Raw genomic sequence first — 21319 nt, 5'->3', positions numbered from 1 at the left:
TCTAGAAAATGAGAAGCCTTGCTCAGAAAAGTGGGTGCCCTCCTCTTCTGCCATCTCAGATCATCTACTTCTGGCTCCCGCCCCTGCAATCCCTTTTCCACCCACTTTCCTGCAAACCAGCGGGGCCACAACAAAGACCTATATAAATATAGATAAGACATCCGGCACCTTGGCTAAATAAATAAGAGATGTGAGGAAGCAATCACAAAAGCTGAATATTCATCTGGGGCCCTTGGAGGGGCTCCAAACTGAGAGGGGAGGGGAGGCCCCAAGGAAAGGCTGGCCTCCTGTCTGAAAGGCCAACTTAGAGTGGGAGGGCCTGGAAGTGGAAGGTAAAAAGGGAGTGGTGAGAATGGGTGTGGGAAGGAAGCCAGGACAGCGCAGCCCTCAGTCCCGACACGCTGGGGACAGGAGGTGGCCAGCGCTGTGGGGCTGGCCCCAGCCGGGTCTGCCTTTCGATGCTCAGCTTTAAGCTCCATCTTTTCTAAATTCTTCAGCCAGGGCCTCTGGGGAGAAAGAGAGAAAGCGAGCAGAGGGGAAGAGAGTAAGAGGAGAGAGAAAGAGAGGGAGAAAGAGAGAGAGTCACTCGCTTACTCTCTCACTCTCCCTTTTTTTACTAAGTTCCTCTTTGGGCTGCCTTGAGTTCCCACATCTGGAAACCGCAAACGCAGAGAAGGTCAAATAAACGAGGCCCCGCCGCATCACGGGGTGGGGGGGACCGACGAGGACAGACAGTTGCTGAGCCCCTGGAAGAGCCCTGTCGGATGTCAGCGGAGAGATGGCTTTGAGCTCAGCCTGGCACTCAGTCCTGCCTCTGTGGCTCCTCTGGGGCGCTGCCTGCTCCGGCGCGGCGTCCGGAGACGACAGCGCTTTTCCTTTTGACATTGAAGGGAGCTCAGCGATCGGCAGACAAGACCCGCCTGAAACGAGCGTGCCCCGCGTGGCTCCCGGAAGCCTGCCGCCTGCTGCCAAGGTACAGTGTCCCTGCCATTGTCACCCTGCTGGGCCATCTGCGCCCCGCGGGCTGTGTGTGCCACCCTCGTGTCCCTCTCTCTCCCCTGCCTGCCTTGAGAGTTTCACGTGGATCAGGTCAGTTCAGAAACTTGAAATAAAAAGTTTTACTTTGTAACGTTGTTAGTCGAGAGTTGAGGCTTTAAAACGTGTCACTGTTCAAACTAGCAAAAATGCATGTGTTCTGTGTACTCCAAGTCAGTGCTAGACTCTCACCTGGGGCTGCAGTGGCAGGTCTGTGACTTTGTGCCACTTGTATGTCCCAGTAGAGTCACCTTTGTCAAGCCACAGCACTTAATGCTTGTGCTCTGTTACTGACTTCCTGCTCCTCTGTGATGATGTTAGGAGAGTGGGAACAAGACTACAGGACCAATTCTTTTGTCACAAATAAAACAGAAGGCCCTCTTGGACAGGGAGGAGAGAGGGGGTGGATGAGGGTGATGGGGCTCTAAAGAAACTGTTACCAAACCGCAGAGCAGATAGCTTAAGTAGACACGAGTCATTATATTACAGAAACAAGAAGTTACGACGAAAATCAAGCCCCATCTCAAAAGTAAAAATGATCGGGATATGCTATTGATGATATGTTTATTTAAAGAGCTGCTGTTTGAATACGTTACCGTAGCTTCTATGTTGAAAGCATAACCAAAGTTTAGAAATTGGGTAAAGGAGGATGAATCCAGAGTGAGTGATTTAACAGCCCCCTGAGCCAAGACAGACAACAGTGTGTCCAGTGCGTGGGAGATGCTAAGTAGGAGGAAAACGAAGTCACCTAAGTTCATGGGAAAGGAAGGAGCAATTAACCTAACAACACACACACACACACACCCATCCACCCTATAGCTATGGTTACAGCAACTATAGAACCAAAGTAGTGATGTGGATTGACACCATTTCTGACAGCACTGAAGTCTGGATTATTGCCATTAATTCTACTAACTGTTAGTATAACTGTACTTATTTATTATTATTGATAAAATAAGGTGCATGAAGATGGTCCTTCTCCAGGAGTGAGCCCTACTCACGCCCAAAAAAAGGAGGAGGGTAGGTAGGGCCAGAGCATCCCAACCTCTATTGTGGTGCAAAATGTAACCTCCAGAAGAAAGAGAGGGCATGGCTTCTGGTCAACTTCATGCTCAATCATGGAGAGAAGCCAGAACAGGAGAGACTCCGCGCTATGGGAAGGCATCGCTTCTCTACAGGCTTGGAATTAATCCCCGGGAAGCATTATCTCCACCTGTTGCTTTGAGCATGGAAAGTCCCTGAATGAAATGCTTGACTTAAGATAGAGTTGCCAGATAAAATACAAGATGCCCAACTGAATTTGAATTTCAGGTAAACAACAAATAAATTTTTGTTTATGTCTCCAGTATTGCATGGGATGTATTTATATTAAAAAATTATTGATTGTCTATCTGAAATTTACATTTATCTGGGCATCCTGTATTTTTATCTGCTAATTCTGAAAAGATAGGCACACACGTTTTTGTAACTCATCCCACAAAAAGTAAGAAAGTAATTATTTGATTTTTAGGGAACCTTAAACTTATTGTCGAGACCTTGAACAATTTCTTATAAACTTATCTATTCAGTGAAATAATAGGAAGGGGGCACAGCAGAGTGTTTTAGATTGCAGGCTTTGCAGTCTGATGGTCCCAAGTTCAAATTTCAGCTTATCTACTCCTTACCTTGGGCAAATTATAGATGCTCAAATTGCAGGTAAAGAAACTGAAGCTTAGAGAAGTTATTGATGTCACTTCATACTTCATACAGTTATTGTGATGAAAATAGATAAAATATAGAGAAAGAGTGCTTAACAGGGTGCCTAACAGAGTATAAATGCCTTATACATCCTACTTGTTGTTATGATGATTATAAAATGCGTGGATGATTGGATTAAAGGAAACCCTTATTTGGGAATACTTCCCAGAACTTTCTTTTTATGGTGCTATTTTACTTAATATTGCTATATCTCTGTCTATATCCTCCCCACAGAAAGAGTGTCCTATAGTGGGTTAAATCTGTAGTACTGTCAGGGTCTAATAGGTTCAGAATGTCGGTTGAGGCTTTTGGTTTAGGGAAACAGAAAGAAGCTATTAGTCATTCCGGGAGGCTCAAAGTATATGATGTAGAAAGGGTGGGATTGGGGTAATTATGCTCCCACCACATGGTTTCACATGATGCCTCCAGAGCCTGAGGTCCCACAGCGAACCCCACCTCCCACCATGCGGGTTTCCCATGCTCTTCATAGCCAGTTAGGAGACCTTAGACCAAATACATTCCAGAGACTTAATAACATGGTACAACCACCCTACTGAATTGGTTCAGGAGATTACATTTACATCTAGAGAGAGAGAGAGAAAGAGACCATGGACACATACAATAAATTATTCATGGGATGTTCGAGATGTGGATGAGAAGATATTCTAAAAATACATTCATTTTATTTGAATTAGATTTATATGAATGGTTATCCCTCGATTCTCCTTCAAAGGGAATGACGAAGAATACTAAGGCGAGCGTGGAGCAGTGGGAGGCGCTTGGCTGACGGCCCTCCCAAGGCTCTCTGGAGCTCCTCCCTGGCAAGCCTTGTGTCCTCTCACCCCTGGGTCCTCCGCCCTCAACACGGACTCTGGCACCCTGTGGTGCACAGTGTGAGTTAGGGGAACAAATATATGAACTACACACTGAATACAAGGATGGAGAGCGCTGGCTGACCAAGCAGAAAGGCTCCTCCTATCCTTCTAAAACAAACGCAAGCATCCCCCAGGAGACAAAGAATTTGAAGAGGAGCACCGACGAGTAACTCTGTGCTAATTGCTAGGATTTTCCCACCTTCTGCTTTTTTACAAGCAATTTACTGAGTCCGTTATTGCTGAGTTGATGGAGAAAGCAATGATTCTCAGTAGATGGGTGTGGGCAAAGGGGAGACCTTTATAAGCACATAAAAACCTTTATAACACCTTTAGAAGTATATTCAGTATTCTAATATTTCATATTTAAGAAAAGAAAGTCTCAATTTCATCATACACACTGTAGCAAGTAAAACTAGACAAAAGTCTTCTTGACCAGTATGGATATGCAAAAGAACTAGAGGGGATGCAGGGATGAAGACAACAACAGTCCCCAAAGAAAGGGTGTCAGAGTGTCCTTGGAAAGAGTGACTTCTTGTCTACCAAAAGGAAGCAGGAGTTAAGAAGGTCAAGAACACTAGGTTAGGGGCCAGCCCTGTGGTGTAGTGGTTAAGTTCGTGTGCTCCGCTTCGGCAGCCTGGGGTTCGCAGGTTCAGATCCCGGGTGCAGACCTATGCACCACTCATCAAACCATGCTGTGGCAGTGTCCCATATACAAAATGGAGGAAGATTGGCACAGATGTTAGCTCAGGTAAATCTTCCTCAGCAAAAAAATAAATAAATAAAAATCAAATCAAATAAATTAAAAAAAAAAAGAACACTACGTTAGAGGTTGACACCACATGATTGGAAAGAAGCCACACAGAGACTTAGAGGAGAGTGGGGGGCTCTGCTGGAAGAGCATAGTGGGAGGCGGTGGAGGGGGACAGTGCTGTTACTGCCTTTGGTAGATAATTGAGAAAATAAGGGAAATAATTGACAATATTGAGCAAACTTCTCTGAGAGGGGAAAACAGGAATTTATCTTCTGGTAACCTGACTGGGTTTTGCTGTTGTTATTATTATTGTTAGCTTCCCTCCAAGAAAATCAGTGCCCCGCAATCCACATGTGAACATGTACCTTACACTGGACAAACTTACTTGCTAAAAAATGCACTATGAACTAGGAGAATTCTGAGGGATTTTTCCTCTAGACTTTTCACTGTTGATATGGGATCCCATGCTCCAACACATAGTTAGGCACCCTGCCACTAAAGGATCGCAGAAAGTTTATTAAAAGACAGTTTTGATCTCTTTTACTATCTTGGTCCCCTTACTTTGAAAAAGGTCCTGTAGAATCACATTAACATCTCCAGTCACCGGCCTGGGCCGTCAAACCCCCTACATGTTGTCATTATTTCATTCACTGAATATTCATCCAATGAGCACATTTGGAGCCCTACCATGTACTGAACAATAAAGTGGGCACCAGGAGGGATAGAAAGAAGGCAGAGTCACACCTCTATCCTCGATGAGTAAGCAATCTAAGAAAAAAAGTATATACATAGTCACTACATAGAGAAGAATGAATTAATGTTCTGTAAGAGTAGCTACAAGCTAAGTGCTATGGGGGCAATGTGGAAAAAGTATTACTCCTGAGCTAGGCCAGTAGGGCACAATTACCTACTCACCAAACACCAAAGGATGTTCCTGGGAAACATATTTTAGAACTGGAATACAGTAGTGGTAGTAGTAATAATAATAGCATGGTTTGTAGCTAATGCTCATTGAGTATTAACCATGTGCCAGACACTGGTCTAAGCACTGTCCATGAGTTATTTTCTTTAACCTTCATCACAGCTCAATAGGACTGGTTATTATCTCATTTTGTAAACATGGAAACTGAGGCACAAAGCATTTACCCCAGGCACTCTGCCTGGTAAGTGGCACAGCAAGGAAGGAGTTGATGAACGTAATGCCACATGCAGATGTATCTAGGAAAAGGTGGTTAGGTAAATAGCACTATCTGTAGGCATAATTTCAGTCAAAGTTTTGGGGATTTCTTAAAATGAAAATACAAAAAAGGCTATTCAAAGACCATGTATGCAGTGCTTGCTAGATGAGTAGCATAAGTTGCATAAAATCTTAGGATTACCAAAGAATTGAGAGAGAGAACTTTCTTTCCCCGCCCAGTCTAATAACTACTTTTTAAACTACTCATATAAAAAAGAAAAAAACTAATACTTACTGACTTCTACTGTGTCCCATTAATCTGCATCTATTATCTTATTTAATACTCAATGGTGAAAATTATGCCCGTTTTACAGATGAGCCAATTGATGTTTGGAGATGGTAAGTACCTTGCCCAAGGTTTCCAAATTCCATTCTCTTTTCCCAGCATATCACTAGGTCTCCCTGATAGATTGCTTTTTTTTTAACTGTAGAGTTTTCTTGTATTCTATTTTCCTTTTGTAAGCATGGTCAGTACGTTTCCTCTACATGATGCTATGGTCTATATTAGAAGCTTTTGATTTAGATTAATAGGTAGAGAATTCAAAACAGCACCACCTACAGGAATACATAGCTTATCTTACAGAATTTATTTGAAAGTTGCTGGAAAATAAAGAATTCCATTTGCTATAGTTTCAGAATTCTCTGATTTAATTAGAAGCTTTTTTTTATTATTGTGGTAAGATATACATAACATAAAATTTACCATTTTAACCATTTTTAAGTGGCATTGAGTACATTCTCATTGTTATGCAACCATCACCACCATCCATCTCCAAAATTTTTCATCTTCTGAAACTGAAATTCAGTACCCATTAAACAATAACTCCCCATTATCCCCTTCCCCCAGGCCCTGGCAACCACCATTCTACTTTCTGTTTCTATGAATTCCACTACTCTAGGTACATCATAGAAGTGAGTCTACAATCTTTGTCCTTTTGAGTCTGGCTTATTTCACTTAACGTGATGTCTTCAAGGTTTGTCCATGTTGTAGCATGTGTCCAAATTTCATCCCTTTTCAGGGCTGACTAATATTCTACTGTACGTATATATCATATTTTGTTTATGCATTTGTCTGTCGATGGACATTTGGATTGTTTCTGTCTTTTGGCTACTGTGACTAGTGCTGTTTGAGTCCCTGCTTTCAGTTCTTTTGAATGGATACCCAGAAGTGGAATTGCAGATCACATGGTACAGAGAAAGTTTTAAAACTTGTATTCTTGTAGAGGCCAAGCAAAAAATAACCTGGCAGTGAAAGGAACACATCCTGTGAGCGGTGGGGTCAAAGCAACAGGAGAGAAAGGGATGCCTCTTCCAGAGGGACAGCCACCTCTCAGTGTTACCAGGTCTCTTGTTTTTTTAAAGATTTTTTATTTATTCATTTTTTCCCCCCAAAGCCCCAGTAGATAGTTGTATGTCGTAGGTTCACATCCTTCTAGTTGCTGTACGCGGGACTCGGCCCCGGGTTGGACAGAGATGTGGTGCCTCGGGGCGCGCCCGGGATCCGAACCCGGGCCGCCAGCATCAGAGCGCACGCACTTAACCGCCAAGCCACGGAGCCGGCCCGGTCTCTTGTTTTTTTAAGAGAAGACAGAATCTGGATCCTTAAGTGAAATTGCTGACTCAATTTTTTTTAATGCCCTGTGGGAAGTATATCTGATGGCCCGATTCAGCCCGAAAGCTGTTTATTTATAGTCTCTGCTTTACAACATTTGAAATTCATCTTCCATCAAAGGCACAATGTGGGCATCTAGCCAGACAGATGTGCTATGAATCCAGCTCCACTACTTTCTAGCTGATTGACTTTGGGCAAATTAGTTTGTCTTTCAGAGGCTTAGTTTGTTTGATTGTAAAATGAATAGAAACGTATTTGCCTTGCAAGATTGTTGTGAAATTTAAGTGAAACAATATATATAAGCTGCATAACTCAAAGTCTGCCCTCAGTCTCTCTCTTCTGCAAGATTTCTAATATCAGTCTTTTTTTATCTAAATTGTTACTTATTCTATAAATTTGATTACTTTCAACTTTTGCTTATAAATTTGCTGATTGTCCAACACTGGCGATGAGGGAGACTATTCAGCTTTTATAATCGCTGTATCCCTAATGGTTCTTTACACACAGCCTTTTCCCGGCAATAGGGTGATCTGAGCCATTAAGAGAAATGAATGAGTGTTTCTAAATCCCGAAAAAGCTAAACCAAAAACTGAACACCTTTGATATAACCAAGGACTATAACCTTTTTTTTTCTTTCATAATTAAATTCTCAAATCTGATTTGTCATAGTTTCTTGAAGTATATGATGCCAAAAACACTCCTCTCCTGTAGGATTTTTCCTTGCTCAAAGTAACCATATAAATACAATGATGGCCAGACATAATTTTGAGAGATTTAATTGATTAGAAACCATTAAAATCAGATTGCCAGTACATGCTTTGAGTTCCAAAACTTAGCATTTCCAGACAATTAGTTATTTGTTTTCTAAAACAAGTATATCTGCTAGTTCATTGAGATATAGTAACCACATAGAAGAATATTTAAATATCTACTCCAGCATTTCCAAAGAGCAGCATTCTATTTCAACTGTTTTTCTTTTCTGCTCCTAGTGTGGTAACGTTAAATTCTGGGAAATGGTTTACTAAAGGGAAGTTTAACCACAGATGTTTGTAATTCCAACTTAAGTCTCCCATCAAAGTCTTAATGAAATTCAGCTGCCGGCAGTTGGGCTCTGAGTCTGAGTCTTTTTACCATGAGAAACTTGGGAAACACAGCATTCCGAGGCTGAATAGTAGTGGGAAAATGTCCGTATTCAAGCCCAAATCCTCTGCGTAAAGAAAAAAATACATAAAGAAAAAAATTTTGTTTAAAAAAACGAGGAGAGAGGGGTGGTCAGATATATTTTGACTAATATGCAATATGACTCTCTTTTCACTTCCAGACTTTCTTAGTTTGTGTATTGTGTTTTGGTGGGAGCCAGAGATCTAATGTTTACCTAAATGGAGCAAAGCACCTATATTTATGACTTCATGAGAATTGATGAGCTGGAGAAATCCCATAACATTAACAGCTGCGTTAGCACAAGTCTCTTTCAGACTAGACCAGTAATCCATGCTGTATACTACAGCTAACAGGACCCTGGAGCACAGTGCAGACTTTGTGTATTAATATTTATTTTGAAATTGTGCCCTCCATTAGATGGAGTGGCATGATTACTTTAAAGGAAACCAGGAAGTCTAGAGATCAGAGACTCTTCACTAAAACTCACCTCAGAGGTGACTGTTACATGCGATACTGTTGTCTAGTTACAAAGTGAATTGCAACATAGCATACTGAACCAAGCAGCTCTGTGATGCCAAATGACCCCAAAAGAATGCACAATATAGACAGCAGCAGAAGGCAAGAGAGATGTCTAGTGAACCTCATACCATGGGATGCTAGGTCTATAGAGCCGTCTAGCATTACAGCACAGAGCCAGTGTGCAAATTCGGGGTCTCAAAATTGTGGCCAGTCTCTTCTTCCAGAGCAGGGGTATTCCACAGCGCTTTTCAAGCTTCACAGCCGCAGTGTGCGTGTTTCCCCTTGATGAACGGTGAAATAACCTGACAAGCTAAGAGCCCCTAAATGTAACCTCTCTTCCTGCTGATCTGCCGTGACTGGAAGCAGCAGGGTGGTTCTGTCGTCTGTGATTCTGTCAATCCCCAGGTCACAGGTGAGGTACTAAATGCCTGTTATGTGGAGATTGAACAGAATCTGAATGCCTGGAGATGGGCCAGCATTTCTTTGTGGTGCATGAATAATTGCCTCATTCTATATTATTCCCTTGGAATTGTTGTCTGTCGTGATCAATGCCAAGAGACACCCTGAAATTCCTTTCATAAAAGACAATCCCCGGAGCCTCCACTGCCACACAGAATTCTCTCTACTGCAGCATAAAGGAGACTTGTTTGAACGCAGAGCCGGCGGGTGGTTATTATTGGAGCGTAACTCCATTATACCTTGCAAAGTGAACCATAAAATCAAAGGAATCATAGAATGTTAGATCTAGAATGGAAGTTTAGAGATTCAGCTCTCTCATCTTGTAGGTGAGGAAACTTGGTGGGGGAGGCGGGGTGCCTCCCCTAAGGACTCAAACATTAGCAGCAACACCAGGAACCATCTTCTGACTTCAAGCCTCATGTTTTTCAAATTGTTTCAATGGACTTAATCATCCCTAGCTTTAGAACTGGGAATCATTAAGTGAGTATATCTATACATCTCTTAGAGGAAAATTGTTTACTTCTAATATACTATTACAGTCATGCACTGCATAATGACGTTTCAGTCAGTGACAGACCACATGTACAACGGTGGTCCCATAAAATTAGTACCATACAGCCTAGGTGTGTAGTAGGCTGTACCATCTATGTTTGTGTAAGTATGCTCTATCATGTTCTTACAAGGGCAAAATCGCCTAACGACGCATTTCTCAGAACACATCCCCATCGTTAAGCGACGCATGACTGTGTTCACTTTACTATTTATTGTTTCTATTTATCTTTAAGTTGCATTATCCATAGGAGAGCCTCACAGAATTGTGCAGAGTGAGACAAGCACTGGACTGTGAGTCTGGAACTAACTACTCTAGTTCTTGGCTGTGACACTAACAATCCAATCACCATCACCAGTTAAAGGAACCTGAGCAAGTCCCCTCACCTCCAGGGGCCTCAGTTTCTACAGCTTAAAAAAACAAAACCAAGGTTACTTGTAGCAACAAAGTTCTATAATTGTCTAATAAATAAGTTAAAATTTACACTAGTTACAGGGAGGCTGGCTTAAGGAACAGAATCACATAGAGTCACAGCTGCTCTCCTAGTTAGAACTCCAAGACTTAAGAGTGCAGAGCCTGAGGGAAACAGGGTGCTGATCTAGTGGAGGGGTTGGGGGAGCACTTTAATCGTGTCCTTTTCCTTGCTTCCTCACAACTTGGGGTACAGAGCTGAGGATGGTTTGCAGGACAGAGCACTGGCCCAGCCATAGACATGAGCCTTTCTACGGTGACGCACCAAGAAGCTTCCTAGAGAGCGTTAGCTGCAGACACCTAAGGGTGTCCAATGAATGTCAACGGTCTCCCACACCAGGGTTCCCAGGTGCCACCACCTGCCCTATCTAGACCTTTCAGGATGACCCTAAACTTGAAGCTCCACAAAGAGAAACAGGAAGGATAACAATGAAAGAGGTGAGGGACAGAGAATGTTACTGCACAAAATTGGGGTTCTCCTACCTGATGCACATTAAAAAAGCCAATTACTATGGCATCAGCTTTTGGGAAAAGAAAACAGATTTATTGCAAGATCAATCTGCAAGGAGACAGGGGGCATATGCTCTCAGATCTGTCTCCTCCATCCTGGGCTTGGGGAAAAATTTATGGGATGAAGGGCAGGGCGGTCTAAAGTGTGGAGATAGATGATTGAAGGTAAGGAGAAGTGAGGTAATGGATGATCTGAGCAAGCATAGTCAAGCTTCATGCCTCTTTGTAGGACAGATGTTCACAAAATGGTGGTGTTAGCATGATCTGAGGGTGCAGTTTTCAGCCCCTTGACGTCAAAAAGGTCACTTATCAGGCATTTGTGCACTCCCAGTTGATGGGTTGGTGTTCTCAACTGGCCTGAACTGGACAAGGGAAGACTCTCAGTTCCCGAAAGATAACTCTTAATTACTCTGTTGATAGGATGGGCTCAGTTGAACTGGTCCTAGTAGGCCCATGATTGCAAGAATTACTGACAAGAATTACTGTCTGAATTACCTGACAGAGGGACCAGAGAGGAGAATGTATTTTCACTCCATGCAAAAGGAAGGGAAAGACAGTGATGGATTATTGATTCATTATAAACATGAACTGAAATCATTGTATTATAGTATACACAGTTCAGCTGTCAACTGACTACTCAAGATAAGAGAAAGAGGAAGCCTAATTTGATAACCTGCTCTAGATTGGGCAGAATGCAACATTTGGAAGCAAATATTTTCAAGGACCTTTCTGGAAGGCAGAATTGTCAGTGTATGAGGGAACCTGCCCTGGTGTGTGAACCTGCCCAGGGAACCTGCCCTGATGGTTGCTGGCTATGGGAAGGGAGTCCAAATCACCTCGACTCAAAGTGTGACCCAAGGACAGCAGCATCAGCACCACACAGGCACGTGCTAGAGATGCAGACTCTCAGGTCCCACCCTAGCATCAGAGTCTGCATTTTGACCAAATCCTCAGGTTGTTCATCTGTGCACAGAAGTATGAGAAGCACTAACTTCTAAAATGCAGCTGGGCTGGAATTTTGAGTGGACGTAGGGGAAATTGAGAACCCAGAAAAGGAAGACCTCCCTAATTATAGGGAGGTCTAAACTATAAAACCAAATCATGGCTGTGTGTGGTGGTGAGAGGGCTCATGGGCCCACACAGGTACTAGCCCCTGGCCTGACAATGTGCACTTTAGAATAAGAAACAAGCTTCAAAGCAAACTGCTGCTTCAAGGCATCTGAAGGAGCAAAGGAGGTAACGTCACTTCCTGAAACCATGGCCCACACATGGTAGGTCCTCAGGAAGGGCCTTTTGAGGACAGACATGAAATGATAGGGAAAGTTTCATATTCCTGCCTACTTCCCAGCACCCATAGCCTAGAAACAGGACAGCTCAAAAATAGGGTATTGCTCAGACTCTTCAGGAAATAGTGAGACTATAATGTTTCTCTTGCTAACAAGGGAAGCTTGCTGATTCAGGGTAATGTGTCTTCAGGGAGTGGAGAGTGTGGTCTGTGTCCTACACTAGAAAGATCGTGTTAAGAGATATGGAAGAGCTAGTTCCCCAAAATAAAAATCACCAAGGCAAGTTCTCAAGCCAGTGCTTTTCTAGAAGGTTTGAGATCCTTAGGAAAGTGCTCTTGAGTCAGGGTCTGCTCCTCCTCCTGCATCAGAGGAGGTGTCCCCATTTTCTTGGCAGATTCCAGCTCTCCTTGGTGCAGCCTCAGACCTGAAAGGGCCCCTTGGTGCTTTATAACAGCCTTAAAGGACAGCTACCCTTGAACCCATTCAGGACAACTAACCGGCTGATTTCGAAGATCCTTTGAGCTTTAATTCCTAAGCGTGTCATTAGCACTTGCTGTGTCCTAAGCATTGTTCTAAGCACTTTATGTGTATTATTGGTTCTCTTATTCTTCATAACATAATGAAGAAAGCACTACTATTAGCACCAGTTTACAGATGAGGAAACTGAGTCACATAGAAGTTGAGTAACTTACGCAAGGTCACAGTTTAGAAAATCTGGCTCCAAGCTCTTAATTTTTGTCCTATAATGACTCTCCAACATCTGTATTTTTAAATCTTAGAGTACCTTACAATAGCTCAGCTAACAAGGGTTCCCAGTATCACCCAGGAATGCCAGAGTGATCTTAGTGGTTGATGAGTATATAAAGAACATTTAAATTAGTGGTATGTTTATACTTTGACTTTTTTTTAAGTTGTAGAGTAAACTAACTCTATCATCTCAGTATCAATGGGATATTCTTCTTTAGACATAATAGGAATAAAAATTGACATAATTTCTGAATGTGTATATATTCGTGTATCTCCAGCTATGCTAAGCATTAGTCATATCAGTGGAATGCTGAGTTTGTTTTAGGGACCTACAACTTCAAAGAACTTGATAGAAGGATAAGGAAAGAACTTGAAATGTAGTAAAAGCAAGATCTCTGGGGAAATGATTAGACAAAGTCTGTCAATCACAGGAAAACTGTGTGAAGGTTTAGAAACAGTTTATCTTTCAAATTTTTTCTCTATAAATGATGATATAAGAAGAAAGGGAGTTTAGCAACAGAAAAGATTCAAGTCACACCTAAAAGGAACATATGCTGTTAACTCCTTTCCTAGAAATTTTCAAGTACTACCTAAAGCAACATGTCTGAAATAAGTGAGTTATTCCTTCAGCACATAATAATTAAGAACTGAGTGCTGAGAGGCACCTCGCAAGGCATGATTCCATCTGAGTCAGACCCAGGTAGTCTCAGCCCTCCCGGACTAGGAGAAGAGCTGTGGTAGTCGTCACCTGTGAAGTCTATTGTTAATCCGGGAGGGGGAAATGTATTACAGTAGTGGTCCCCCCAGTATTCATGCCCTAGAATCTCTACTATTTCTCCTATTCCTCTAGACTCATGTTTTAAAATATTTTGCCTATTGTATTAGTTTGCTAGGGCTTGTGTAACAAAACACCACAGACTGGGTGGCTTAAATGACAGAAATTAGTTTTCTCACAGTTCTGGAGGCTAGAAGGCCAAGATCAAGGTGCCATCAGGGTTGGTTTCTGTTAAGAGTTCTCTTCCTGGCTTGTAGATGGCCATCTTCTCTCTGAGGCCTCACATGGCCTTTCTTCTGTGCATGTGCAGAAAGGCAGAGAGATCTCTGGACTCTCTTCCTCTTTTAAAAAGACACCAGTTCTATCAGATTAAGGCCTTACCCTTATGACCTCACTTGAACTTTATTACCTCCTTATCAGCCCTATCTCCACATACAATCACATGGGGGGTTAGAGCTTCAACATATGAATTTGGGAGGGACATAATTAGGTCCATAACACCTATCAAGTGAAGTGTGTTAAGCAATAACTCATTTTTTAATGAGGCAAAGTAATTTATAACTGCAATAGAGAGCTTCTGATAATCAGTGTTATCACTCTGTATTAACTTCAGCCAAAAGCAAAAACAAACACAAAAATTTAGCATTTCATTTTAGTTGTACATTTTTTATGATATGTCACACTTAATTTTAATTAGATTTTTTGAAATATGGGAAATAGTGTGTTGGGCTCTATATCGCCACCCTATATTGCCAATCAGGTGTCCAGGGACACTTGATTGATCAGCATCAATATCTTTATTTTCTTATTTTAGAAAAGGTACCTACTACCTCAGCAAGTGCCATGTATACTACAAAGATGAATAAAACACAATCAAAAAGATAAAATAAGTACTAACAGTGTAATACAACTAGATTGGTATGTTATAAAAACTCTTAGAGGATTTAGATGGAAGTTTCACTCCTGGTGGCAAGTTCATAGGTGACTTCATGGGAGAGGTGGCATTTGAGGTGAATCCTTAAGATTGAGGAAAACTCCAGCTGAGCGGACAGGAGTAGTAAAGACAAAAGACATGGGATTTCTTCTAGAAAGGGATATAGTCCCACTTGGTGGGACTGGACAACAGGGATCCACTGAAGATTTCAGAACAGAAAGAAACCCCATGAGAGCTGTGCTTCATCGACATTGATCTGGTAACAGGCTATCGGATGGATTGGGCAGTAGGCAGCAGAGAGCCCGGAATCAGGGTAACCTATGTCATGCATTGGTAATTGTCCAGGAGAGAGTAAGAAGGGCGTGGATTTGAATGGTGGCTGTGGTCTGAAAAGGAGAGAACAGATGCTGGGATTAGCAGAGATTCTATCAAGATGACTTGCCGTATGCCTGAAGAGCAAGGATGAGGGAGAAGTCAGACGTCCTGCTGTTGTTTGTAGAAATGTATTACATCATAGGGAAAAAATCCCTTCAGTGACCTTGTAACGTAAGACCTACTAAATCAGTGGCTTTCAAGCTGAGGCTTCATGGAAATGCTTTGGATATAACTTGGGATGAGGAAGGCTGAGCAGCAGGAAGTTGGGGCTCTACTTCCTTCAACCAGAGCATCTTCTTTTTTATCTGTTTTATAGATGAATTCCACATGAGATTTTACCGGGGAAAAAAGTGATTTCTCTGCTCTAAAATGTTTGTGAACCAGTATGCTGGGAGCTCCCGAGTTCATATTCTAAATCATGACAGGTCTCCAAAACGTTATCCAAAATCTTGTTCAAGTCAGTGCCTCCGAGGCAGTTTCCCAGTGGAACACACACTTGCCTCAGGGCCAGTACATGTTGTCAATTGCACAGAGCTGCTGGTGCTCTGGGCATCTCTGCAGCAGCTCCAAACACGAGCTAGAAATCTCTAAACAATTGGTACTCTCCTGAGAGATATTTTTATGCTTCCTGTTCCGTGTCTGATGATATTTTTGGCCCCTTCATAGGAAATTAGGAAATTCCACTTTTGTCTCAGTTATTACCTGGGAGTGCTGAGGAAAACAACAAAGGCGTTCTGGAAAGAGGATACGGTGGCAGTGGGCAGACCAGATAGCTGGTATCTTTTGATCCTCATAGGAATGGTCAGATGTTTGCTTGATTCTTATTTTTATAAGCCGATTATTCAATCACCATAAACATCGTTTTATCCTTAAACCTAAACCACAGTTTCTTACCTGCACCCTGAGCGATAAAGGTAACCTTAGTCTTACTGTCCCCTCCCTCAACACGGTATTACACCTATCTGTGGTCCTTTATCTTCAAAGGCCAAAATGCTTCCACTATGAATATTGTGTGTATTAAAAGGGAAAGAATAAATATTAAAAACTGTATTTTGGGGCTGGCCCCATGGCGTAGCGGTTAAGTGCACACGCTCTGCTGCTGGCGGCCCAGGTTCAGATCCCGGGCATGGACCAACAGGCTGCTTGGCAGGCCTTGCTGTGGCGGCATCCCACATAAAGTGGAGGAAGATGGGCATGGATGTTAGCCCAGGGCCAGTCTTCCTCAGCAAAAAGTGGAGGATTGACTTGGATGTTATCTCAGGGCTCATCTTCCTCACCAAAAAAAAAAAAAAACTGTATTTTATCTTTACTTTTTCATCTGAGTAAATAAAGTGACACTTTAAGCATTTGTAGTGTCATTAAAGCAAGCTGCATCTTGTTTTATTTTGCTTTATGACATGTATGCAGAAAATCGAGGGAGAACTGATCTTCTGATGAATCGGAAAGGTTCTGATATCTCTCAATCCAAAGCTAGAAGAGTTCAGCTTTTAAAAAGCTATTGATAATGAACAAATGTCATGCCAAATATTGAAATTTCCAATGACTCCTAACTTGGTTGAAAAATAATGTTAATACTCATAAAGCTTCCATGGTTTATAATGTGTATTGCTACCTATTTCCACCTTTATCCTCACAACCATTTTACAAACCAGGCAGGCCAGTGATTACTAATCTAAGTGATGAAAACATAGAGATGTTAAACAACTTACCCAAAGTCTCATAGCATGTAGCCTTATTGAGACAGCAGGAAGTTTGATAGAATTTGAGATTGTTAGGATGGGAAGAGCCTAGAAATCATCGTGCCACTAATATCATTGAAAGAGGAGGAAACGGGAGACGGAAAGTTAGTCACTTCCTCAAGGTCGCACAGCAGGTTTCTAGAACAGGAACCAGAACCAAGTTTCCTGGCTCTTGGAGCAGTCCTCTCGGCCTGCTTCATCACAGCGTGGATGCCATCGCCAGAACAAATAACAGGGGTGAGGAACACCTGGTGATCTGTGTGTTGGGACATTAAACAAGCTGAATCAGGCAAGCACATGTCCATGTTTACTTCTTGTTATGTCTTATGTCACCATCTGTGCCTTCATCCTAAGTAATTTAGCTACTAAAATATTATAAGTTTTCTTGGCCTTTTGGTCATTGTTATCCCAATTTATTTTTATTTATCCCAATTTTGAATTTAATTTATAACCACATCATTCATACCTTTTCTTTCATTTCAAGGATTTTTGGCTTTCATTTCAAGGATTTTCATATTCAAGGAATATGGCTATTGACCCCTTAAACTATGCTTTCAGCAGCTATACCTAGACAGAAAGCTTTCAAGTGCAATAAGACTTAAGAATTTCCAGCTAGAGTTTTCTGATGGTCATATAAAAATAAACAACACTTCCTGGATCTTAAAAGGAAGGAAGAAAAAAAGATCTATTTCAAAAATGAACAATACCCCTTTTGTTTTAAAACAATTGAAGAACTAATTTTAAAAATCCCCAGACCACATCATGTCTGCTCTCCCCCCTGCACACAGTCATCATTCAGGTTTCCACATGACTTTAAGAAAATTCCCTACCACGTAGAAAAAAATTGCAACATGAGACATTAACGAAGAAAATGAAATGTGTGATAGCAACAAAGGGGTCTACTCTAGCAATCATACCCCACTGTGACCTTCCCAACCTGCTTTATAACAAATCTGAGTATCAGCATCTCCACTTTTATTTGTGGAGCTTTTTCACTGCTGATTTTAAAGCCAAGTCAGCCTACTCTTCTAACAGCAAGGAATAAATAGTACTGTTTCTCAAAGAAAATCTACCAATTCCCAGCAGAACTACAGTTGGTAAAATCCAGGGATTTTACCCAGCTTACATGTGCCCTGAGTCTAATAGAGGATAAGAAATGAGGAGGATTTCAAGGGGTTGCAGCAACCCCAATGTGGTCAGCAAAATAGGAAGGTCTTTGGGGGGCAGGACTTCTCTAACCGACTGCCCACTCAATGGTTCATTTTCAAAATGGCGGGCACTGTCATCCCTTATTCTCTTTCCTGGTCTTTGGTGTGTGGAGGATCCTCAGTATGGGGAGAGTAATACTCTATTTAAGGTGATATAAATACCTTTGTAATAGGTAATAATCTTTATGAGTAATAATCTTTATGAGGGAAGGATATTACTCTTTTGTAAGGCACTTAAAATCTCTTGGTTTTATTAAAGGGCTGGGCACTTCCTACTCTCAAAGAGTATTTGTGATTATGTTGGCAGATGAAGCACATTTTTCCTCTGACTTGTGTTTTTGGACCTGAAATATATCAAAATGTTCAGTGCAAATAAGCATTTTCTTGTTTTTTCTATACATCTTTTTGTCTGCTCTTTCATTCAGTTATTTTGAAAGCTGACAAGTGTTGGACCCTTTTTTTAGTTTTAAGACATTATATCTTCGTTTCAGATTATCTAAACTGTTTTGATTTTCCTTTGATTACGATCTCTTTTTTTCAAGCTGCTAACATAAGCTCATTTTCATCTAGAAAATGTGCTTTCTCCTCAAAGTCATGAGTCAGCATGGGTTTCCTTTGAGCTTAGTTCATGTCATCTAAGAAATCTACAAATTTCAAAACAGGAAAAAAAAACTGAAATAGTAGTTGAAGCTTTAATTGAGGACAGTTTTTTTGCTCTATTTCCACTGCTCAGTGACTGGGCTATTGATAGCAGAGTATTGAAAACCAAGTGCACCAGGTTCTTGCTTTAATTCTTTTTGTATGTGTGTGAGGAGATCAGCCCTATGCTAACATCTGCCAATCCTCCTCTTTTTTTTTTTTGCTGAGGAAGACTGGCCCTGGGCTAACATCCGTGTGCATCTTCCTCCACTTTATATGGGACGCCGCCACAGCATGGCTTGCCAAGCGGTGCATCAGTGTGCACCCAGGATCCAAACCGGCGTACCACGGCCGCCGCAGCGGAGCGTGCGCACTCAACCACTTGCGCCACTGGGCCAGCCCCTTGCTTTAATTCTTGATAGGTTCTGAGTTAACTGAATCAATCTTGTAGCTACTGAGAGAGCCACAAAACCAAGTATTTCTACTACCATTCTTTTGCTCATCTCACTTTGGGAAAAATGCATTAGATAGCAGAATGAAAGAGGATTAAATAAAAACATTCTCTTTTTATAGTTGAATGACATTCTCCCTATGTATAAATTATAACTTGGAAATTATTGTCGATTCCAAAATTCCTAACTTTTAAGCCACAGGAGAGTCACTTATGGGATCCTGGTGACCACAAAGAATTAATGAGGCTTCTAGGCATACCTAATACTTAATTCAGGGATTAGACTGTGCCTCCAACATTATCTACAACGTATGCAGAGAGAGTGGTATCTCTGTGTGACTATACTATAGGCCAGAAAGTTGCTGAAGATGTCATGGGTTTAATCGCTGATATTACACTAATCCTTCCAAAGAAGATCCCAGAAAGTGGGAAAAAAGAAAGTCCATCTGGTGCCTTTATTGAAGTAGGTTACCAGGAGTGAGGGATGCCTGCTTTGAGCAATAAGACAACAGAAAGAATTTGAGTTTGAGCCTCTTTACCTTCAGGGGAGTGACTAAAAAATGCCCTATGCTTTTCAGCTTTTTAGCTTCAGTTTTCCTCCTTCCAGAAAAGCCTGCACAAATGTCATCTCCTCTGAAGACCCATGCTTGATCCCCATCCCCATGTTTAAAGTAATCTCTCCTTCTTCACTTTCTCAGCATTTCTCTATACCTCTCATTATATTATGATTCTTAGCACTTTTTACCATATGTTATAGTAAATTACATATACACCTTAAATGCCCCCACTAAATTCCTAGAGACCAGCAGTGTCCATGATTCATCTTCTGATTCCCCAAACTGCCTGGCCAAGTGCCTTCAGTATAATAGGTGCTCAAAAACATAGTTTATGCATTCCTCAGTGATTTCTTGAATGCCTGCTTTTTGCCACACCCGAAACCGGCCCGGGTAAACACTGGTCTGTGAAACAAAGAGACAGAATGAATCAATGAGCATACCAAATACTAAAAGCCAAAACGGTGCCAAGTTTTCTGTTTGTGGCATGTGTACGTTCTGACATAATTCTTTTGTATAATTCTGATAAACAAACTGGCATTCGGCTTGACATCAATAGTGAACCGTGGCATTTCTTGGCTATTCATTCCAGGAGCTCTGCACTGCGGACGAGAATGCCTTTTAAGCTAAAAGCTTTGTCTTTCCCACTGTATATGGAAAAATTGACTATGCACTTTCATGGAGGAGGTCTAGCTAAGAAATGTTTATATTGGAACAAGCCCCATCTCTAAATCTGGGCTTGTTGCTGAATGGTATTTTGTTTCCTTGGATCAGGGAAGGGGTCTGGAAACATCTGTAACCAAAGTATTGTTTTAAAATCAGCACGATTTTTCCCCCTCGAATGACAGATAACAGAATTACTTTAAATCAAACACTCTCAGCCTTCTCATCCATTTCCTTTCATAAAAGCATATTATTTTGTTGTCATTAAAGTGGCGGTACATAGAATAGATGTGTAACTTTCTAGTCATTGTCATCTCCTCTGTGTCATTTTCTTTCCACTTTAGTTTGTGTACTTTGTCTTCACTTTTATAAACATGCTATAACGGAATAGCTATCTAGATCACGACAGTTGTTTGGGGGCAATATTTAAAAGCTACAATCAGATAATATCAGATTGTAAAGTGATTCTGAAACTATCCTCCAGAATTTTTACTAAAAAGAAATGTGTGGGTTATTTATGCCACTTATAAATGTAAAATTGAATGAAACAAAGGTTTAAATTGAAAAGTATTTTACGAAAAACACAAAAGGAAATCTTGGGGGAGGGAAGTTGAGGAGAAAAATCATAGGAAATAATCGCAAATAACATGAAAAGGATGGAAATTCTGTACCAATTTTGAATATCACTCATATTCTAAGAAGCACAGAAGTGGCTTATGAACAGTTCATGATATTGCAGTTAAAATTTTGTTAGTATAGAATTACCACTTGTTGGGTAAGCTTTGTTGTTGTTTTTCTTTTATAATTAGTTCCTCAAATTAAGGACCTAAATGTTCAGGATGGTAACTCATTTGCTTGCTTTCTGTAAGCAGTTGGTGTTTAATATATTTGTTTATTTATGAAAATAAATGTGTTTGAAAATGGCTGTCATCAGAGTCCCTGAAGAGACTACCACTCTGAAATACTTTGATCTTGACCTGAAGATTCATTCTCCTGAGGCTTTTAGGTGCTTGACACATAGCAGAGATGCA

The 21319-nt window shown here is 41.3% G+C and overlaps 1 protein-coding gene across 1 annotated transcript in view; it reads left to right on the top strand.

Annotated features, from left to right (window-relative positions):
* Positions 1 to 440: 440 nt before the first annotated feature.
* Positions 441 to 21319, top strand: part of LAMA4 (laminin subunit alpha 4) — a 134973-nt gene continuing 114094 nt past the window's right edge. The window contains exon 1 of the mRNA XM_004422231.3: positions 441 to 973. Within this exon, the coding sequence (XP_004422288.2) occupies positions 779 to 973 (195 nt within the window). The 5' untranslated portion in view covers positions 441 to 778. The remainder of the gene's footprint in view (positions 974 to 21319) is intronic.

Source organism: Ceratotherium simum, chromosome 19, assembly GCF_057802395.1.
Source record: "Ceratotherium simum simum isolate JZ-2026a chromosome 19, ASM5780239v1, whole genome shotgun sequence".
Taxonomy (NCBI): Eukaryota; Metazoa; Chordata; class Mammalia; order Perissodactyla; family Rhinocerotidae; genus Ceratotherium; species Ceratotherium simum.
The sequence above is the reverse complement of the archived record's forward strand: the minus strand, read 5'-3'. Positions and strand labels throughout refer to the sequence as shown.